At 39.4% G+C, this 22,728-nt stretch overlaps 3 protein-coding genes across 3 annotated transcripts; 1 reads left to right on the forward strand and 2 right to left on the reverse strand.

The window, feature by feature from the left end:
• The first annotated feature begins 63 nt into the window (after positions 1–63).
• On the forward strand, positions 64–5,692 carry fam151b (family with sequence similarity 151 member B). Its single transcript, XM_071536074.1, has 6 exons — positions 64–196; positions 382–510; positions 2,665–2,824; positions 2,907–3,124; positions 3,421–3,556; positions 4,860–5,692. The coding sequence occupies exons 1-6, from the start codon at positions 109–111 to the stop codon at positions 4,993–4,995; spliced, it is 867 nt and encodes a 288-aa protein (XP_071392175.1). The 5' UTR covers positions 64–108; the 3' UTR covers positions 4,996–5,692.
• A 2,454-nt stretch (positions 5,693–8,146) lies between these two features.
• Positions 8,147–9,981, reverse strand: ankrd34bb (ankyrin repeat domain 34Bb). Its single transcript, XM_071536073.1, has 2 exons — positions 9,779–9,981; positions 8,147–9,656 (listed from the first exon to the last, which is right to left on the reverse strand). Exons 1-2 carry the CDS (start codon positions 9,979–9,981, stop codon positions 8,147–8,149), a joined length of 1,713 nt encoding a protein of 570 aa, XP_071392174.1.
• A 5,594-nt stretch (positions 9,982–15,575) lies between these two features.
• Positions 15,576–21,544, reverse strand: dhfr (dihydrofolate reductase). The gene is made up of 6 exons (XM_071536075.1): positions 21,334–21,544; positions 21,032–21,081; positions 19,350–19,455; positions 17,788–17,911; positions 17,075–17,190; positions 15,576–15,953 (listed from the first exon to the last, which is right to left on the reverse strand). The coding sequence occupies exons 1-6, from the start codon at positions 21,423–21,425 to the stop codon at positions 15,872–15,874; spliced, it is 570 nt and encodes a 189-aa protein (XP_071392176.1). The 5' UTR covers positions 21,426–21,544; the 3' UTR covers positions 15,576–15,871.
• Positions 21,545–22,728: the final 1,184 nt, after the last annotated feature.

Raw genomic sequence — 22,728 nt, forward strand, 5'->3', positions numbered from 1 at the left:
GAAGAAAACAAAACTTGACAGGAAGTGCTGTTTTTGTTCCTGCTGCTGGCTTGACATTGGTCTATTCATTCATGGGCAAAATGTAGTTGGTGTTAGACATTATGAACGATGAGTAGGAGTCGTTTGTTTACATTGCGCATTACTACCTTGATTTTAATCGGGTGTTTCATGGTTTACATCGTCTGGAATTTGAAGGGTAAAACGTCAACACATGTAAAGTGTCTGAGTTAGCTAGCAGTGTAACGTTAGCTAAGTAGTTTCTTTCGTAGTAAGTTAGCTCACGTTACAGTAGCTTCCCGTTAAAGGCTGTGAACTACTCGGTTTTATTCATGTCTGTAGCGAACTAAATATAACATAACACCGGTGGCATTTTGTCCACAGAGAGGAGGATGTATGACCAGACGCTGGAGTATTTCTTGAGTCGGGGTCAGGTAGGAAGGAGGGACGCTGCCGAGGTCAGATGGTCCCACGCCACCAACAGCAGGAACAGACTGACAGAGGCTCTGACAGGTGGACAAACACTCTGATATCAAGCTAAACGATTCAGATTCAGATTCAGAAAACTGTATTTATCCCATACGGGCAATTCAGTTTACAGCTCCCAGTTCACAAAAAGAAAAAAAACAACAACAATCATTCATTAGACATACACTCTAACACTCAACCTTCAATTGTCAGTGAATCAGTTTAGCTAATGGTTTCCCAGCAGCGATATCTTGTACATGTCTCATGTGAAAATAATTACTTGTACAAAGAAAAGAATGAATAAATTGGGAAAAAAATAAATAAATAAATAAATAAAACGACAAAGCACAAACCTACTCATTAAAATTAGCATTCATCAGCTTGATAACCACCCGTTTTTTTCCAGAGCACACTCAGGTCTGTTAGCTGGACTCCAATAATCTTGGAGCAGACTCTGACTATGTGGTTCAGACTGTTTTTGTCCTTCACAGACAGACCATTAAACCAACAAATAAAAGAGAATGTTAAAAATAAAAGAATGATAAAAGGAACATAAGATGGTTTTAGAAAACACTAAAAGAGTTGAGCTTCCGCATCAGGTGGATTCTTTGATGTCCCCGTTTGACAAGTGACTCTGTGTTTCTGTCGAACTTTAGATAAGAGTCAAATGTGGTTCCTAAGTATTTGTAGGTTTCCACAATTTGGACTGGTTTACCATGTATCTGGCTGTTTTTTTTGGCTCTGCACTATTTTTCCTAAAATCAATGATCAACTCCTTTGTTTTTGTTACATTAAGATCCAAGAAGTTGTCATCGCACCATTTAATAAAATCATTTAGAGCCAAGCCATGATCCGACTGTGGATCCTGAAGAAGAGACAGCAGGGCGGTGTCATCAGAGAATTGAACTAAGTGACCTAAGTTAACCAGTGCTAGAAATGATGGGGGTAGACATGTGGTCATTAACGAAGACACGCTGCACTCTGTCTGTTAAAAAAGTTTAAAAGCAACAATAAGATCAGATCTGGGAGCATAAAATAAGAGGCTAGCCGTTCAGTTAAAATATGGGGCTGCATCTTATTAAAAGCGGAAGAAAAATCTGCAAATAAGTAACGTTACATTACACAAGATGCAGCAAGTAACCGGGCTATTGTTCATACCCCGGTTAACATGTTTCCATAAACCTTTCAAACTCTCCTTTGAGTCTCCCTGTTGCCATAAATATTCCCCCTTTATTGCCAGCTGACAAACAATAAGTGTGCATTACTGCCCCCTGCTGGTGTAAAGAGTGGACTGAGTATTTACAATATCTCTAATAATACAAAAGATTTAGAAGAAAAAAATATGCTCAAACTCTATTCATCAGTCCTGTTGATCTTACATACTCTTAATAAAATTTAAGGCACTTGTCACCCAATGATAAATGACAAATTCTGCTGATATTATTTTTAACATCTGGTAAACTAAATGTTGATTCCCTCTCTTGGATGCATTATGACAGTATGCTAACCTTATAGTCAGTTTGAATGTTATCACTCTTTATAGCCTTTTTTGCTTATCTATCCACCCCTTCATTCCCATCAATTCCTATATGAGCTGATATCCATATCAATTTAACACATAAACCCATCTTAAAAATTCAGAATAGCAACTGTAAGATTTCAAATAACTTTTACTGTCTTCGCTGTGTGAAAATAGTAAGCATTGCCCGCCGCCATGTTTTTTGTTGACTTCAAAATATACCCATAATGCTGTTTGAGTCTAGGGCTGAACGATTTTGAAAAAATATCTTAAGTGCGATTATTTTGACTGATATTGCAATTGCGGTATGATTTGCGATATTAGAGGGAATGATCATTTTTACATCATTTTAATTGAAAAACGTATTAAAATGATTATGGTGAGATTTTTGCGGGGATCTGTACCAAACAAAGATGTTTTCTTAAGTCTGTAGAATACGATGTGTAGGCCAGGACATCTCTGCAGCACCACAATATTTCATTTAAAATGCTATTTTAACACACATTTCACATTTTAACAAATATTGCGCCTCCTGCGATTTGAAAATTGCAGTAGGCCATATTGCGATTTCGATAAAATTTCGATTCATTGTTCAGCCCTAGTCTGAGTTCGGTGAAATTTGCTGAGCGTATGCGCGCGTCTTGTTCATTGAACATTTGAGCGTTCACCCTAACCCTTAGGTCCTAGTCACATGATTGAGGCTGACATCATCATGAGAGGTCGCGAGCCAAAAGAGCCGATCATGGGCCATCCGCCCGAGACGGACAGCGATATCACACTGCGGGAATGGCTGGAAGGAGTCAGGGCGCACGGCAAGGGGATAAAACTAGACTTCAAGAGGTAAGAGACATCTGGCATTTTCCTAGTGAATGTTCTGTAGTTTTTGTCTGGCGCTAATGCTGTGATTTACTTATCCACATAGCCTTGAAGCTGTGGCTCCGTCCGTGGTTCTGCTGGAGGAGGTGTGGGATGAGCTCGGCCGTCCCGTATGGATCAATGCGGATATCCTCCCGGGGCCTGGAGGAAAGGCCGTTCCCCTGGACCCGGCACCTTTCTTGGCTGCCGTTGGGACTCTTTCCAGTGATGCTGTGCTCTCCCTTGGCTGGACTACAGGGTGGACTGCTGATACAGATAACCCAGGTGAAGACAGATCTGGCGTATTCATTGGAATAAGGAGGCAAGGTCATAAAAAAAAGTCAGAAAATATGTAAATGTAAGGCCTTAGAAAGTATTAAAATGTCTTAGATTTTCACCATGCAATGACATTCGTTTTGCCAGCTTTATGTCTTTAATTTGGCTTTTAAATTGGTCTTAAATTCAATTCCAGGTAGCAAAAAGGTTTCAAAAAGTCTTAAGCTTTCTGAAACCTGCAGATACCCTGAAGGAAGCTTCTCCCTGTCATATGTTTGTTTCATGGTAACGTCTCTTCCTCTCAGGCTACAGCTGGGATATGGTGCGTGAGATGGAGGAGGTGTGCAGGATCCTGAAGCATCCGGTGACCTTCCCAGTTCGAGCCGCCCTCCTAGCCCAGTCGTTCTCCCAACTGAAATGGCTGCTGCAGCAGTCAGATAGGTACGATCACCACATCCAGTCAGGTCATTCAGTCACACTAGCAGACATTACCTTGGCAAACTCTCACTCTCACTGCTGGATATTTATAGATGGTGGATCAAGTCATTTTGCTGGATTAACACCTTTTCTGATGTTATGTCACATTGCTTTCAGAAATGAGTCAACCCCCTTGACTTATTCCGCATTTTGTGGGACTGAATATTTGATATTTCCGTTTCATTTTCAACAAATTTGCAAAAATCTCTAAAAAGATCTTTTTGCGTTGTCATGATGGGGGTATTTTTGTGTAGATTGTTGACCAAAAATTGTATACATTTTTAATTCAGGCTGCAACACCACAAAATGTGGAAAAAGTCAAGAGGGTTGAATGTTTTCTTGAAGGCACTGTATGTCATCTAATGTCGCCAAAAGGAATTAAGTTAGTTCTCAACGTGGGGTCCGGGGACCACCAGGGGTCCTTGAGGGAGTTCCAGGGGGTCCCTACTAAATTGATGAATTGTTAAACTTCAGCATTTCATTTATAAGAAGTTAGAGAATGTAGAAGAATGACTGTTTTGATCATAGTTTCACTGTTATCTCTCTACCTACAACACAGATAGTCTTGGAATTCTGGACAAAATCATATTTAACAGTAAAAATATTCTCAGATTTGGGTCAGAGAGACAAAATCTCATCAAAAAGGGGTCCGTGGCCCTAATGTGGACTAAACTAGGGGTCCTTGATATGAAAAAGGTTGAGAATCACTGAATTAAGTGACAGGTCTGAATGCACAACAGTTGGGTTTTGATCACATCCCTCAGATCTTCAAAACCATATTTTAAAGTAGTCAGACGTATTTCTGCATAATATGGACACAAGCCAGCTGCAATGCGCATATGAGTAATGAAAGAAATGGAGATGAAGAGCGGAAAAAAGTTATGTGGACACAGATTTGAAGTGGTAATCCACATGACTCTATTTTTATTTTTTTATTTAGTCTCCATCTTTGTCACTAAGCACTCATTGCTGTGGTGTTTCTGCACTGCTCTTCCCAGAGATCACCTGTCAATCAAACAGTGTGTCCAGTAGTGTGACATCTTGCTCCTTGGATTCTCTGTTGATGCAGTTAGAGTTTCTGTAGGTGGCGCTCTTTGGCTATCACTGCTCATGCTAACTACCCAGATCTTATATTTATTCAACAACAACAAAACTTATTACCACTTCAATGAATGATTCTCTTCTGTCCGTTCCACTCACATACGGTATGTATACACCTTTGATCAATTAAAAATGCATTGCTTACAGTTTGCCCTGACGGTTACAGGTACAGTCTTACAGTGTGGACCGGCCAGAATGACAAGTTTCCAGTACAGGACTTACTGCTCTATAGAGAAGAGTTTGACAAGAGCAGGATCTACTATGACCTTCCAGACTCTCAACGGACAGAGCTCGCCACATAGAGATCAAACAGTAGAGGGGACATTACGTTATTATCCGTGGGATAACCGTCCGCCATTTTACCTGGGTCCAGTTTACCTCCAACTACAACAGCTACCTATGGGCAGCAGCCATGGCTGTCTTCATATTGCTGCACTAAAAGGACCAAATAGAACAGAGACCAGTATCAATGACAAAGACCGTTTGGTAACATATCAGGCAAATCAAGAAAGCAACAATGTCCACTATTTGTAGCTCAGGCCAAGCAAGTGCACAATGCAATTAAATCCATATACTGTACAGTAACGTCACAAAACTTGCACATTACAGGTTAGACTACATACATACATTTAAATGTATTTATTTTGTTTATATTTATTTCCATATCTGTATAGGCTACTGTTGATTTTAAGTCGATTCTTCAACTGCAGTAGTGTTTATTGTTTACTAGGTTATACTTGTTTACATGATGACACCTATATTAATTGTTTCTTTATATAGGTTGTAATCTTAATTGTAATCTCTTCATGCCAATAAAGTAAAAAAACAAACAAAAAAAAAACATGTCACTGTCCATTGTCACCTGTTGAAGTTGTCTTAAAGCTGCCACACTAATCACTATTAATAGCATTAAATCACATGGCCTCTTTTTGTCTATTTTTTCATATAGGTGTATTGTTGCATGTATTTCAGTATTAGTGATATTCAGTTGCTGCCAACATACTCTGTCTATTGCCACATAGATCATTACAGAGGGTTTTATATTAAAAATAATTTTAAATCATACTTTCATTTATACTTAATTACAGAAAAGAAAAAATAATTTGAGATCTGAGATTAATCTGAGAATTCTGAGCATAAATCAAAATTGTGAGTTTAAAGTCAGAATTTATAATGCACGAATAAATGCACGATTATAAAATATTTTTTTATGATTGAAAATATGATTTGCTCTCATAGTTATTATCTAAAAGCTACAAAAATGTCTTGTTTGGTACCATTTTAGACAGTCACAGTTGTCTCACAAACAATGCAGTAAATATAAAACAGTAGTGATGTTTCAATGTATTATGTATTAGCATTATAAAAGCAGCATAAGCCACTTTCACCATTGGTTCCAATACAGCAAGTTGAGAAGTGGACCCAGGTGAGATGACTGCCATATGGTGCCATTCCAGAATAGGAATTACCTATCATGTATCTCCTCTCAAGTAGAATATCACAATACTTTTATCATCATATTGTATCAATACCTTGACTCCCAAGTATCGACAATCAGTTAGAAAGCCTACATAATTACAATCTATCATGGAAATGGAATAATAGTCCTCAAAGTCTGAAAAGCTTTCAATTTAAAGAGTAACTCCACTATAAAGCACTTCTTTGAGTTGTTAACTGGTATTTAGCATTATGTAGTTATGAAACACAACAGCGGTCATATTGTGGCGGTGCTCTATTTATTTCACTATTTCACTTAATTTGGTAAAAAAAAATGTTACCATCCACAGTATTAATGTAGATTTCAGACACTCCACCCAGTTCCTCTCCTCACCAACCTGACCCAAATCCGAACCCCCCTCCACTCCCCCGTTCCTCATGCCCACTGTTATGTGTTGAGAAGCTCAAACTGGGTGCAGAATTACCCTTAATAATTGATTCATAGAGTTTTACTTGTACATGTAGTGGGTTTTACCCAGAGGGCTATTTCTTTAATTGTTTTTTGCTTCAGAAAAATGAAAGAAAAACAATAATTCATTAATTCCCAGGTTAGTCCTGAAGAGATAATGCTGATAAGAAGTCCACTCTCATCACACATAGCTTGAAGTTACACAACTTGAGCATACTGTCCAAAGATAAATGACATGAGCATTTGGTACAAGGTTTATTGAAACTGTCAGGCGATGCAGGATAGTACATTTGAATGAAGGAACATTGACAGCTAATGCAGCGCTGAAATGTTGCCCCTGGCAACTCTGCATTTGTGGCAGCAGTTAACAGTATCTGGGAAAGCTTTAGGTTTTAGAGGAAGCAGACTCACTGTTCGGTGATTTAAATAAAAGCTTTTTCTAAAACGGATAATGACAACAAAGAAAACATTTTAAGAAAAAGTGGCAAGTGCTAGGCAGTTACAATTATCCATGAGAGTCTGAAGCTTGTATTGATCATTACCTTTTAATCCCAGCAATGATATAAGATATGCAGTAGGCCTATGCTCCATGTGTACCTAAGCACATTCCTGTTGGATACAACATTATTTATGCTTTTGTATGGAAGATATTATCATGATCTATTTAACACTTAAGGGAATGGATTTCTTTATAGTACATTCTATATGTCAAGCTTTGTGATGAACAGTATTTTTCTGACCAACTCATCTCACAAGACTCTGCTGCTTTTCTAATTTATAGAGATCAAACAGATGCAACAAGCTACTGTTTAAATTGCTGCATTGAAATACTATTACATAAAATATAATTCAAGAGACAAATCATTTTTCATATATTTAACTCCTTGTTAACAAGTAGTTAGAAAGCGAACGTTTACCTTTGAGCTGTATTTCACCTTGCACTGTACTTGTGTTTGATCCAAGGCTGTCATCCACAACAGTGGATAGTTTTCTGTCATTGATTGTCACAGCAAATCTCCAATGTCCTTGACTCTGAGGAGCTTTCTTCGTTTCCAGAGAACATAGGTACACATGGCCTTGCATAAGTGCTGTAGGATTAAACCTGAAGCATTAGATGATAAATCAGTCAAATTAGCTCTGTTTGTTCAATTAAAGCGTCTTAACAGCACTCTTGATAGGACTTGATAGGACCACAAATGCTTTAATGAGCAGGCTCATCAATCTATTATTTTAAATCCAAGAACCATGTCAGGCAATTAAAGTGCACAGTGTCACACTAAATGTTAAATTTGTATTTGTGATGCAGTCATACCATAGGTCCCTCTGACTGTTTGGAAGATAGTCTATCTCTAGAAGTCTGATCGCATCAGGAGCAGGCCCAGAATGCTTTCACTGTACTTGGTCTTTAAAGCGCAGATAATACTGCAGTATTGTAGCATGCTGGAACATTAACTGACATCAGCAATGGTACCATAGGTATAGAGCAGCAACGTTTGACACTGGTAGTAGCACATGCATTTCCTCCTGATAACGTGCAATATTATCTTCTAGTGTCCAAAAGGTTCCTCAAAGTTGACCAGCTGTTTTATCTGCTCACTTTGCATTGAGTGGCGTCTCAATAAAGTTTTCTTGGCTTTCAGATCCCTTGGAAAAGGAGGGGCACAGGGTAGAATAGGCTTTGACCCTGGAAGAACTCCATTCAATGTCTTGCTGCTTCCACTCAAGGGGCAGGAAGGTGTGGGGTTGACCCCAATATCTGGTATAGGAGCATGGGGGTTCAGAGGGGGCAGGTATCCAGGTCGAGTGTGGGAGATGTGATCCAGAAGAAGGGCCCCTGAGCCTCTACGCTCCAGCCCAGCAGCACCTCGTCTCTGGACAATGCTCTCCAGAGACTCCCTGGAGCCAGACAGGGTGGACGACCTGCTGTTGACTAGCTTGCGCTTTTCTGGTCCGCCTCCAGCTCCACCGCCGTTCTTGGAGCTATCATCTGGATGGCAGCTGCCGAACTGTGGCAGCTGGGAGTCAGAACTGTAGTGGTCAATGCCAATGTTCCGCCGGCGGACTACATTTTGCAGACTGGAGATGTTCATTTGTGGCAGACAATCAGAGGAATCTTTGTCCACAGGATGGGACTCTTGGGGAAAGGGTAAAATTCCATCTTGATGCAAGTTTGGGTGTGACGCAGAATGTTGTGAACTTGCAGCACTGTCATATGACATCTTTCTACCAAGGCCTCTCCTTCCGCTTCCCCCCCTACTCTCACTACCAGACATGTGCTCTAGGGCTTTCAGAAGCCCAGTCGCATCTTTGACATCGATGCTGTGGTGGCGAGAAACAGCTGGAGGTCTACCATGGAAGGCGAGGCCACTGACTCTGAAGGACAGCTCCTCCTCAGGGGTGATGTCCACCAGTTCCTCTGTAAGTGAGGAGGCCTTACTCTGCTGCAGGAGCAGGGAAGAAGGACTCTTTGGCCACGGCTCTGAGTGTAGCCTCTGGAGATTAAGTCGCTTATCCACACCGGGAACTCGTAATGGACTAGGATGTTGGGTTGGAGAACCTGGTTGAGATGGGGCTAGACCAGGCCCCGAGCCTAAACACTGGGGATCCCTCAGGCCAAGAAGAGGGCTACCAGGTAGGGGAGAAGCACTTGCCGAAGACCCTTGTGGAGGAGTGCGTAGCTGGATCTCATATGGAGACATGCAACAAGATTTTGGGGTGTAATGCAGACGCTCCTCCAGATCAGGAGGCGGGGGGACATTGAGGTACTGCTTGGTCATCTGATGGCCAGATGGCAGTTTGTTGGTGGTGATGATGATAACCTCCTTGCCCTTTGCCTTACAAGCATCCAGCAGAATCCTGAGGACGTCCTTGTTGCCCGAGTTGACTGCGTAAACCAGTGCCGACAAGCCTGCGTGATCCTCCAAAGTTGGATCAGCACCACTGCTCAGCAGGAGCGACAGAATTTCAGCTCCAGCCAGTTCAAGGCATGCATGCATCAAAGCTGTCTTCCCTGTCTTGTCTTGGATGTTTGGATCAGCACCGCTTTCCAGAAGATACCTTTTGGGGGTAGAGATCACATGTATTAGACCAGCTCACTCCTGAAATGGAAGCTAATAATCTTCAAGAAAAACGCATGCTTTTAATTATCAATAGTGTTAATACATTTTGATAGGATTTACCGAACCATCTTGTGTTTGGGTACACTCTGTGTGTCTGCATGGTGTGTCTTGCAGGCCACCATTAGGGGCGTCTCGCCATGTTCATTACTCTCGTTAATATAGGCCCCTCCCTCCAGGAGCAGCCGAGTCAGACGCAGACGACTCAGATAGACGGCTTTCAGCAGAGAGTTGCCATCTGTTCGCACCTCCGTTGACTCATCCATAGTAAGGATCTTGGCTGTTTCTAAATCACGTGCAGTGTCTTTAAAGAAGGTTCGTCAGTAATGTGTCCAAAGCTGCACTGTTGTCAACACCTGCAAGACAGTATAAGAAGTACAGTGAGTTCTCAGATGTGGTCCTTCAGGTGCACAGCAGTGGTTGCTCCCAAATAGACACACATAAGACCACAGACCCCAGTTTGATAAGATTTTGGATCTGGGAGATAATAGTGGTGTGAGTGAAACCTAGGATTACAATAGTCAGTGTTTAAGCCCTGTTCTGACCAGAAGCTGAATGGACATGTATCGGCTGCATAGTGTAGCCCACTTCCTCTCGGCGGCCATGTCAATGGATGAGAGTGAACACACCAGCCTCTTGGCTGATTACATAATATCAGTAAAAGTAAAAAGTAAAATTTGTGTGTGTTATGAGTCACATGTGGTTAGATTAATCTACTCTTACAACTTGGTGAGGACTAGATGAGTTATGTCCTAAGATGTAAAACCATAGAATCCAAAGTGGGTGTACTTTCTTATTCCTACTCCTTCCTCCGTCCGGCTTCAGACGTAGGAACATTACGTCTTTATTGTCCTCTCCTGGACTGCCTGTATTCAGTTCTGAAGCCTATTGTGTATATGGCCTTGTGTTTCTATCATCCAAGACTGTGTGTCACTGATGTGACTGATTACTTATTTTAACAGGTTAAATGTGTGTGGGAGGCTGGTGAGCTAGGCCCACTTACAAAGATATCTCTAGCTAGTGCTCAGTAACCAATTGAAGGAGTGTGAATACAGCTGTAAGACCAACAGAGAGAGAGAGAACAAATTATAGCAGTAAGTGGATTATCAGAATAATTGCACAGCCTTGTATTTTCATTTCCAAATTTGTACTTGAGTCCTGTCTCTTGTTTGCTGTTAAAGGTCATTTCCATCCATGGATCCTCTTACACTGCTGGATATAATCAAGCTGTGATGTTCAGTGCATTCCAGGAGTTACTTTGTGGTGTGTTGTGTTGTCATTTACTTTTTTGGTGTAGCAACTTTCCCTCAACCTGCCTCTTCCACTTCCACAGTTTGAGGTGTACATGGTAGGATATAACATCCAGTTATGTGTCTGTACAACGCAATGATAGTTCATTTGGGAGGACAGTTATCTGTGCCGAGAGTAGGAGGTTTTAACCTCAGTTAGCAGCTGCCTTTTCTGCAGGGTGACATTCAAACCCCCATTGGTGCTTTGAGGGGTCGGGCCTGGCCTTCAACCTGTGCCAGTACAGAGAGAATAGCTAATGATAGGCCTGAGTGGCAGGAGAGAAAATGTCATTCCATAACATTTTATCACTCTGCATGTAAAGGCCAGACACTTTTTTTTTATTCCTTGCTCCTGAGTTATCTAGGTAATCAAAAATCCCTGCCTTAACTGCTGCCCAAATTAACAGATTTACACGTTATTCCTTGTACAAATATTGGTGGTTAGTAGGTATACATGTATTTGTGGGTGTTAAGAGCTAGACATAGATGTGGAAGGCTATATACAAGGCCAAACACAACAAAGCTGGGTACATCTTACTCATAGGCAGTATTGAATTATGCTCTCCTCACACTTTGTTCATCAGTTCATCAAAGATTTAATTTATATACGATGCACAATACCCCGTCTAAACAATACACTACCTTCTCCAGAGCATTCACAATGGAAATTCACCTGACACACATTAACCCTATCTGTTCCTATTCAGACAAAAAATACAGTTTAATCAAAATCTCCCTCTTCTGCTGTCCCTCATTTTCCAGTCGTAACACATTGAACACGTATGGTGTGTCAAAAGTACTGTTTTCCTAGCAAAATTTACATTTAGATTGGGCAGTCATTGTAAATAACACACCTTCCAAATGATGCCCACTTAAGAGACTATGAGATCTGTCACTCATCTATATTTATATTTTCATGTTGCTGTCTCTCAGACATTCACAGATTTGTCCATTCAACATGACAATGAAATATCCTCATTTCATGACATAAATACAACAAAGACATTAAAGTAAGATATACACTGCAGTATGCTGAGGACAAATAATGTGTATGCTTTTTCGAAAAACATTCTTTTACACTCTCATACAGTGAGAATTTTTCACACAAATTTTCAGTAACAATACAATAACATAAATTGTAGTAATACTCATCTATACGGTTCACAAAACATAAAATTTTGTTTGTGTATGCCCAAACTTACCTGAACTTGTAGTGTCATTCTAAATTGTGAAAAATCTTGTGCGTTTCCTCTTGTAATCCCACATCTGATAGTTCACTTCCAGTTTACAAATGCAGAAGGAACCATTAAGGAAATGAGGGAAATCAGACATCAGTGCGGAGACGAGTGACTGATGAAGGGATGGAGGGAAGACGGAGGCGTTTATAGAGGACACGCCAGATGAAAGTGAAAGGCCGGCCTATGGCGTCTGAGTAGCAGGAACGCGCGCAGCCAATGACAGCCCGTCCTATTGTGAACAGCCACAGTGCCCGACAGTGGTCTTGGTAAAGGATGTGCGCAGGTAGACTCTTTTCACCCTCGTGTATTCAGACTGTCGATCTGTGCGATGACGATACCGCTGCCAGCGTCACCGGGCTGTTCAAGGCTGCAGACAAAAATTTATTCAGCTGAAGACTGTACAAGACGGAGCTTTTACTCACTTCATATTCATCAGATGCCCATGATGGGAAAAGACAAGAAAAAAAACTCCTAACTTTGGAGTCGTCAGCGCTGCCAAGGAATTTAAAGGAAAACTCCCCCCTTGGATCCTCTTCCTGTTATATGTGATCGATTTGTGAGGTTCAGTACATTCCAGAAGTTGATTCGCATGATACGTTGTGATAAATGTTTTGTTGAAGCCACTTTCCTTCAACCTGCAAGTGTCTACTTCCGCTTCAGTTAGTTTCCAGTTTCCCAGAATGCCTTTGGACAATCCAAAAAGAAGGGGCGTGAACATGTTGCTTTAAATTTGTATGTTTGTATACTAAGGCTGGGTATTGGCAAGGACCTCACGATACGATTTGTATCACGATACATGGGTCACGATACGATTGAATCACGATACATTGCGATACATTGCAATACTCTGCATAATTTACTGAAAATTTAAAAATAGAGCTGAAAATACAACTTGCTGTGTACCACCTGGGTAGTCTAATATGTACATCACATTATATTGATAACTCAGTGGACAAATTGAGTCAAAACTATTTAATTCAAAGGGATTTGAGGGAAATTTAAGGACATTTTAAATCTGTTTAAAACATTATTTTTTTTTGACGTATCGATACGAGGGGCTGGAAAACCGATACAGTATCATGGAAAAAAATATTGCAATACTCAGCTGTATCAATTTTTTTGCACAGCCCTATTATATAGTAGGGCTGCAACTAACGATTATTTTCATTGTCGATTAATCTCTCGATTATTTTCTCGATTAATCGATTAGTTGTTTGGTCTATAAAATGTCAGAAAATGGTGAAAAATGTGGATCAGTGTTTCCCCAAAGCCCAAGATGACGTCCTCAAATGTCTTGTTTTGTCCACAACCCAAAGATATTCAGTTTACTGTCATAGAGGAGTAAAGAAACCAGAAAATATTCACATTTAAGAAGCTGGAATCAGAGAATTTTGACGTATTTTTCTTTAAAAAATTACTCAAACCGATTAATCGATTATCAAAATAGCTGGCGATTAATTTAATAGTTGACAACTAATCGATTAATCGTTGCAGCTCTATTGTATAGGTGGAGAGAGCAGGAGCAATAGTGATAGGAGAGCGAGACTTTATCCAGTCAAGAAAACTAAGAGTCATGCCACTTTACTCAAAATACGACTTGTAGCTGCATTGCATTCTGGTCTATTGAGGCTACTGTTGGTGGAGAAATTGGTCTCTGCCTCTTCTACGATGATGTATGATTATTGATGATCCCTGTATGATTGTTGAACGTTGGAGCAAAATTGTGGCTAATACACCACCAAACATGGCCCTAGGAATGCAAGGTACATCACCAATAGCTGTTTCAGGGTGGATTTTTCCTTTAAGAGTCCTATGAGAGTGTAGACAAGTGTTTTTCACGGTTTTAACATACTATACTGGGTCTATATAATAATAAATCTATTGTATTCTGTTCCATTTGAAGCTTTAACGCCCCTCTCAACTCTCCACAGCAACAGGTGCTTATGTAGGGCGAGAGTTTACCTAATGCCTCATCAGAAATACGAGGCTCTCGTCTCTGTAATGGTCTTAAATGAGTCATCAACATGAGCAGGTGAATGAATTGTACTCGTGTGCAGCATCGAGGCTCATCTTCAGGTCAATTAAGAGGATAGGCTGGTGGGGAATTATGGGCTGGCTTGATAATGGGTGAGTGTGTCCAATATGCACACAGGGAATACACAATCTCCACCAGTAGAATCCAGAAAGCAATTAAAAGACGTCCTTTCAACACAATAACAGTTACACTACAATGGGAGCTGCCTACATCTGTTTTCCGATTCTCCATTGCCTGAAACTTGAGTATATTGCGGTATTAGATTTGTTACTTTAACTAACATGAGCTAGTTGGCAAGTAGAAAGTTTTAGTAAGATTTCCTCTAAGTACGGTGTGCCAACTGTGAAACAACGTTCACATCAACCTCCTAGTGGTAATTGTAAGTAAGTCATGTTTTTTTATGGGCTCCAATATCTCCCACCTCCCATGATCTCCCATGAATTGTTTTAGAGCCGCAACGATGAATCGATTAGTTGTCAACTATTAAATTATTCGGCAACTATTTTGATAATCGATTAATCGGTTTGAGTAATTTTTTAAGAAAAATAAGTCAAAATTCTCTGATTCCAGCTTCTTAAATGTGAATATTTTCTGGTTTCTTTCCTCCTCTATGACAGTAAACTGAATATCTTTGGGGACGTCATCTTGGGCTTTGGGAAACACTGATCCACATTTTTCACCATTTTCTGACATTTTATAGACCAAACAACTAATCGATTAATCGAGAAAATAATCGACAGATTAATCGACAATGAAAAGAATCGTTAGTTGCAGCCCTAAATTGTTTAGGTGTGTCAACACAAGAATAAGCATAGCAGGGAAACCACCGATGTCAGCAGTTCATGGGATTAAGAATCAAAATGATCAGTTATATTCACACTAATATAACCAACCATACTTACGGAAAGCGTGAAATATCTGCTGTAGTTAATTCTGGGGGAAACACTGAATACTTTGAATTTTTGGGCAGGAAAATGATGAAATAAGTCTAGAGATCTTAAAAGTATCACAACACACTATGAAACTAAAACCCTTTATTTTATCCCTGAAATGTCCTTAATTTCTCAATATATAAACATTAATTATCCAATAAAAATAATATAGCTTTAAAAAGGTAAGGTCAGTATCATGGGTTTTTAAGGGATTTATTCATGGGTTGATTCACAGAGACACTAGTAATTAAGGGATTTTTCATGCCTTTTGTGCAGGTTTACAGGGTTATGAATGAGTTATTACTCGAAAGTTCCCGTCTCTGATGAATTTCACATTAAAGTAATGAGTCAAAAATTAAGTTTTGTTTGTTTTGATGGGATCTACTCCATTAATAACTCCCTTTACTCATTTTAAGGGGAGGTTGCATGAATTAAGGGGTGAATTCATGTAGATGTAAGGTTATTTTAAGGGATTACTGGTTCGCAGAGATATCTGAAAATCAATGTTTATTGCAACTGAGGAAAAAAAAAATACAGCTTAGTGTGACCTCATACTGTACAAATCACTTCATACGCACTCAAAGCTATTTACACTGTAATCTACTGCCATTTACATAATGATACCAAATCAGAAGGCTGGCCTGTTTTTGTACTATTTCAGTTCATTGGTTGACGCTCTCATAGACCTCAAATCTGTACTGGATGCCGTTCTCCTCCTGGACGCCTTGTGGCACGCCTGGGAACCTGTATGGAGAAATAAGCCATATGTGTCATCCTTGTATACACACTGTTCAATGTAAAAGGTTTTAGGGCAGGAAGTGTATTAAAAACTCAACAGCAGTTCCTCATTTTTTATTTCTGCTGCTCACAAATGTATTATCACGACATGCATGGAGGGAAGGTACCGGGGGAAAAAAACACTTGGGTGTTTTAGTGCCATAGTAATGTTTAACTTTTCAAAGTAAATGTGTTTGCTCCATATCTGCTTTTTGATATGCTCCAACCCCACTGAGCCAAATGAGGCTTTGATAATGAAAAGTGAGTCAGCTTTAATAGAGAAATAAAATGATTCCTCCATTCACAACCAGGCAGGGACACCGATTCCAAACATAAAATGTTGTAGTGAGCGAATAGTAAAATGGCTCAAAACAGTAAATAGCAGCTAGTCGTTTCCATGACCCCCCGCCCTCACACACACACGCACACACACACACACAATTTTTAAAGAGGCAGACTGTATCATGATAAAGAATAAAGTTTTACAAACTATAGGGATGTAATGAATCATTCAGCGCATGGTTTTGATTTGATGCACGATACTCGGTTCACAGTTCAATATTATCACGATTTATTTTTTTAGCAAAATCTGAATGAAGATAATTATGACAAAAAAAAATCCCTTTGCATTTCTGAGGGAAAACAAAAACGAAAGCGCAAATCATAAACAGGGTGACAACAGGTTTTTGTAAGTTACATTTAAAACTTAAGACCTTTTTAATACCAGTCAAATCAAATTCAAGACCAACTTCATCTCCAAATAAGCCTGAAAATTAAAAAAAAAAAAAAAAAAGTAGTTTTCTCAAATTACATACCCGCCGGTGTTAGCAAAATTATTGTTTAGATTTCAGTGGATCCAGGTGAAGACATCTTGCGTTAAACAGACTGTGACAGGGATGATTATGTGAAAAGTCTGTTCATTATCCCCCATAAAGAAATCGCTTTAGATCCAGAAGTCCATATATGGGAAAGGCTGACAACATCACGTACAAGGTCTGCGAAAGCTGATTGGCTCCTGTTTTGTATCCCAGCAACACTATTAGGATCACACCAACACATTTTCCAACGCGATATCGAACTGAACTTACTCTGGCAGAAGGCAGTATTTGTCGGTGCTGATTTCAGGGAGGAACGTGTCGCTTTCAAACTGCTTCAGGATGCGGGTGACGAACAGTCTTCGGGTCCCCGGGCTCTCCATCATCTCCTGGGGAGCCCGCAGCAGCCAACCGGAAATACAAACAGAAGCTGTAGTGAGTGTACATGTTGTGTCCTACAACCATTAACCACCAACACTGACAATAAAAATCAAACATCATTGATTGGTATTTTCCGTGGTCAATTCATCGTCAATTCATGATGGCTGAGTCACGCAGGAGTTTTCAACCAAGCCTTAAAAACAAAGACCAATGTACAAGCAATACTGTAGTAACATGATCCACTTACACACTACATCATTACAAGCTTGGTTACCTGTGTAAATGTAAAACTCATATTGAAGAACATGTTTTATGTTCAACATTTTTTTTTTGAGAAATGCAAACTTCCAAAATGAAAATAAAGAATATGTGAGGAGGAATGTGTACTAAGAGAAAATAGAATAAAATACCTTACAACTTGGAGGGATATCTACTATCTCGACAAAGTACGTCAAATCAATTGCCAAAAATTGATATTCCCTACCTTTCCCAAAAAAATGTATCATATTCCCTGACTTCCCCTGTCTGGAATACACCTCTCAAACCTCCATGATATTCCAGAACCTCCAGGACCCAGTGGGAAACCTGGGTATTGTAGGCTGTACCTTGTAGACAGAGCTGCCTCCTATAACCCAGACCTGGTCAGCCTGGTCAGCCAGCTGGGTGTCCAGCAGCCGGAGAGCGGAGCTGAAGTCCGGGGCCAGGTGGTGGGCTCCTGCGGGGGGCGCTCTGGAGGAGAACCAGGGTTTCATTCAAGTCAATGTGACAAATGGGTGATGCTGACTTTTAAGCAATATTTCACATTGAGATTTTTGTTTGCAGTGCTTAGGTTCTGTATACAAGTTCCTGAGCAGTTTACCTCCGACCCTGGCTGTCCTGATAACTGCTGATAATATCACTTGGTACATTTAAGCTGCAATATGCAATGTTTCACATTAAAATAATAGCAATAAATAAATAGGATGTAACTTGTTTTTTTTATTGCAAATTGTCTGCGTTCTCCATCTGCTTCTTCAGTGCCTGTGGAGGCTTTACAGATGCTGGTTACCTCAGCCTCAGTCAGTTGTTTCTGTGTTCAGTATCATATTTTTCAATAAGTAAATTTGCCTATTTGTAATTATCAGAGATCAAGTCCTGAGTCAGTCTCAAGTCTTGAGGCACACGTCTCAAGTCAAATCCCAAGTCTAAATGTAGATTACCAAGTCAAGTCCATGTCATTAATGCCAAGTCTCAAGTCTAAATGTAGATTACCAAGTCAAGTCCATGTCATTAATGTCAAGTCTCAAGTCTAAATGTAGAACAGCAAGTCAAGTCAGAACAAATCAAGAGTCCAGTATCAATTTAATACCTTAAACAAAACTAAATATCTAGGACTTTTCAATGCAATATGGTTTTAATAGGATAAAAACTTGGTAAGAGCATCATGAGTTTGATTTCTAGAATCAGTTTCAACTTCAATAAATTCAATCATTCCATACAAATTCAGAAAACAGAATTTAAATTCAGTCGTCTGCTGGAACAAATCTCATCACTTTCAATCTAAGTCATTTACACAAACACAAGATCTCAAGTCAAGACTTTAGAAACCTTTTCAAGTCATCAAAGTACAAGTCAGAGTCAAGTCCGAAGTCACCAGAACCCAAGTCAAGTCAAGTCTGAAGTCTTCTCTTCATGCAACAAGTCAAGTCTCAAGCAATTAAAACCGTGACTTGAGTCTGACTCCAGTCCAAGTCATGTGACTTGAGTCCCCACCTCTGGTAATTACCAATAGAGAGGGTTGGGGGGGGGTCACACTTTGGGGTAGATGTCTACTGCTCTTTTTGCTACCTCAATGTGGGGTTGATAGCTTACAAAGTGAAGTATTGCATTAATGATTAACTAAGTTTGAACAGCAGAGAAGCCTTTCAACTCAATATTGAAAGCTGAAATATATTTGACTGTAAGAGATTGATAAATCAGTGATAAATCAATACATAAAGGTTCCAGATTGGTATATTTTAGGTAAACACTATGCAAGTAAACAATGGGATCTGAACAAACTGAACACCGATACAGTGAAGTACAAAGATTTAGATGGATGTTCACAATCTATCAGTGCAGTAAAAAGGCTTTAAATTGTGCATATTAGTGTGTGGCATTATTTCCAATAAATTTGGATGTTTCATACTTGAGCTCCCTGCTGAGGACAATGTTGATCCTGTTGTTCAGAGGTCTGTTCTTCTCTGGGATGGAAAACCACGTCTTCCTGCCCATGATCACCACGTTCTGCTTCCCTGGAGGACGACAGGGAGGAGGATCAACATCTCAAAGTCCAGTTGATATGTGACACAACAAAAGTCAGGATTCTGACCTTAAAAGGTAAAGGACGTTAGCATCTTTCTCTATGAGTGACAAATCGTGATGATAATTTGACTATATTACTGACCATGAAAAAAGTAGTTTTGGTCGGCAGAAACATAGTACAGTGCATCAAATCCAGTTTGTATTAGGCATGGACCACATGGATATTGCTGTCGCTTTGTTGCTGCTAATAACTCACAAGTGAATAATATATTTAAGTATGCAAAAAAATATGCAGGCAATTTTAAGTATGTTATGGCAAAAACAATGTCATGCAAACTCAAAGTAGGTCCGCACAACATCAAGGTATCTGCAGGTTTCACAAAGCTAGACTTAAGTCTTCTTGATGTTACCTGAAATTGAATATAAGACCAACTGAACAATCAAAATCTAGAAACAAAAATCTAATCAAAGCTGTGAAACTATGAATGGGCAGTATAAGATAAAGGACAGCAGCAAATTTTATGTTAAGGGACATTATGTCCAACATGTTTGTTGTATTGTATTAATCCTGTCCTGTATTGATCTAAGAGTGGATGATGTGGGTCAAACTTACAACTGGAAGTGCGGTAAAGTAATACAACATAAAAAAATAAATAAAAGCAGCACTACTGCTGGTCCCATTCACATTTTCCTTATTTCATTCACCTTACTTTCAAACTCTGCCTCAACTAAATAGGCGTATTACAGAGTGTATCTGTCAATACCTCTAATTTCATGTGCATCAGAATGAAACGTATAAAGGAAAAAGGAAAAAGGAAACCCGCCATAACACGGTCAAACAACAAGACATTTTAAATTTAGCTCATTTAAGACCGCTTCAAACTTTGGGCCTGCAGATACCATGAACAATCTTGCTCCACAAGTATTACTGTGGCAAACTTTCGACCCAGTTCGTGTTCAGCTGTCCAAAACACTGACTACATTTACATGGACAGCAATAAACCAATATTAACCCGATTAAGACAATACTCTGAATAAGAGATTGCCATATAAACGCCATTTTCTGATTACCTTAACCCGAATAAGATCATAGGCGGAGTAAGCATAATTGCAATGAGACATGGAGTATTCACATTTTTTTTGTGACACAAGTGGCAATACAACTGCTTAATGACTGACATCAGAAAAAATGAAGTCCCAACATTTTTGGGGTGAGGCTCAAACTGTCACCATGCTCAGGAATCTATTTGCACCACCAATAAAGGCTTAAACTGTCTGTGTGCTCCAGTGATTCTCCTTTGTCCTATTAATTGGACTATGCATGTAAACAGGAATATGAATGGAATAGATCTATAAGCAACCAATGTAAACAGCTTAATCTGAATATTGTTTGTTTTTTTTAGAATAAGGGCATTAGTCAGATTATTGCTGCCCATGTAAACATTGTCACTGACAACTCTGTCGAAACGAATGTTAAATGTTAATGTTAAGAATGTTGTGCGGTAAGAATTAGTTCAGCACCAGTGGAAGGGATGGACTTTGCTCAAAACCACGTCACGAGCTTACCTTCCACAGATGGAGTCGTCGTCATCTTCCGGAAATGTTTGAACTCATTACTATAAATAGAGGAGATACAATTCAATATTTGCATGAAGACAAGGTTGATACATTTGTATTCACCAGTCTGACGTGCTGCTTGCTTGCGAGCTAGCTTGACCATTCTAAGCTATCATGCTCTTTCTTGTTTAAACAGTATAGCTTCTACTCCAATTCAGAACTTTTCATTAAAGACATTTTTATAGTTTCGTAACATTAGCCGAACTAGCCAGCCATTCATTTTAAAATAACGGTCTATCCACACGACTTACTTCAGTCTGACGGGATGCCACGGCAGGTCTCCGTTCTTACCGATACCCAGGTCAGGACACACCGCCACGATGCAGTTCAGGACGCGGGACATTTTCACCCGTGGAGCGAACTGAATTGTTAAAATATGCAGGTATAATATCCAAATATTCAAGGAAAATAGTTGTACTCTGCGTCAGTAGTGATGTGAGTCCGCAAGTTCCCGCCAGTAGATGTTACATGACGGACCGGAAATGACGACATCGCCCCGCCCCGGTCTTCTTCTTTAGTTTTTTTTTGTTGGAATTATAACAATAACTTGGTAGGCTATAAAAGAAAGTCAGGTTAATCTACTTAGAACACGGGCACGACATAACAAAATGGATACCTCCCACTTAAAATATTAATAAATAAGGATACGTTAAAGACTAATAAAGCAGTCTAGGGATTTTCCACAACATCAAACTCCTCAAAGTCACTAAAACTTTTGCATTTGTCCTCTTCATAGATTTCAGTGATCTAAAATGGTTACACACAGAGTTTTTTTTATACATTTGATTTGTGAATAAAGGATTTCCTTAACAGTAATAAGTGATTCATAACAAAGCCTGTCTTTTTGAAATATAGCAAGATTGTCTCCAACCAATCAAACATGTCTTCCCACAAGTAAATAAGTAAGTAAATACAGAGGAAAAATAAATTGTAATATTTTAGATAAGCCCGTAGTGGGTTTCTACCTCACCTGCACATCTAACTTTATTTCTATTTACTTTTTCTCTGTCTGATTTTTTTTTTTTAAATGTGCAAATAAACTAAAACTAAAACTAAATGAGCTGATGTTTCAGTGTTACACAACCAGAGAATTAAAAGTCTCTGACACAACATACATGATCATGTCAAATCATCCAAAAGTTTGTTTCTAACTACTAGCTCTGTAGTAGAGCGCCCTCTTCTGGGTCATCAGGAATAATTCTTAGAACATTAAAATATGAAAACATCTTCCCTTTTTTCAATATTGCAAAGGGTTGAGAGGTTAGTTACATGATGTGAACAACTCTGCTTTTAAAGCATCTTATTACTTAAAATAGCCATCTATTTATCTAATAAAACCTCAGTCCTTCTGCATGTTTAACAATTGAGTATTTGACCATACATTTATCATAACCTTTCCCCCTGTTCTACGATAGTGCTTAACAATGCAGTACCAACATAGTTTTGTTTCAGACACAGGTCATGTCAGATTTACCGTAATTAGAGCTGCCAACTGGGAAAAAAAAAAATTCACATCAGCCTAGTGGTAATTACAAATAGGATATGAAAACAAGCAGGAAACATGGCAGCAAATCCACTCATGTCAATAGTCCAAGATAATAAAAATCTAAATGATCAGTTATATTCCCACTAATACAATAAACTAA

This window comes from Centroberyx affinis, unplaced genomic scaffold, assembly GCF_046629955.1.
Source record: "Centroberyx affinis isolate AG114_WGS23_722 - 3 ecotype Tasmania unplaced genomic scaffold, CSIRO-AGI_Caff_v1 ptg002820l_1, whole genome shotgun sequence".
Taxonomy (NCBI): Eukaryota; Metazoa; Chordata; class Actinopteri; order Beryciformes; family Berycidae; genus Centroberyx; species Centroberyx affinis.

Excerpts from the sequence above, each read along its gene's own strand:
- fam151b (XM_071536074.1), top strand. The coding sequence starts at position 109 with ATGAGTAGGAGTCGTTTGTTTACATTGCGCATTACTACCTTGATTTTA. Across the intron at positions 511-2,664 it reads ACTGACAGAGGCTCTGACAG|GTCCTAGTCACATGATTGAG; the intron begins GTGGACAAACAC and ends CCTAACCCTTAG. Across the intron at positions 3,557-4,859 it reads CTGCTGCAGCAGTCAGATAG|GTACAGTCTTACAGTGTGGA; the intron begins GTACGATCACCA and ends TGACGGTTACAG.
- ankrd34bb (XM_071536073.1), bottom strand. The coding sequence starts at position 9,981 with ATGGATGAGTCAACGGAGGTGCGAACAGATGGCAACTCTCTGCTGAAA. Across the intron at positions 9,657-9,778 it reads CCCAAACACAAGATGGTTCG|GTATCTTCTGGAAAGCGGTG; the intron begins GTAAATCCTATC and ends TACCCCCAAAAG.
- dhfr (XM_071536075.1), bottom strand. The coding sequence starts at position 21,425 with ATGTCCCGCGTCCTGAACTGCATCGTGGCGGTGTGTCCTGACCTGGGT. Across the intron at positions 19,456-21,031 it reads GACGACTCCATCTGTGGAAG|GGAAGCAGAACGTGGTGATC; the intron begins GTAAGCTCGTGA and ends GTCGTCCTCCAG. Across the intron at positions 17,191-17,787 it reads GAGGCAGCTCTGTCTACAAG|GAGATGATGGAGAGCCCGGG; the intron begins GTACAGCCTACA and ends CGGGCTCCCCAG.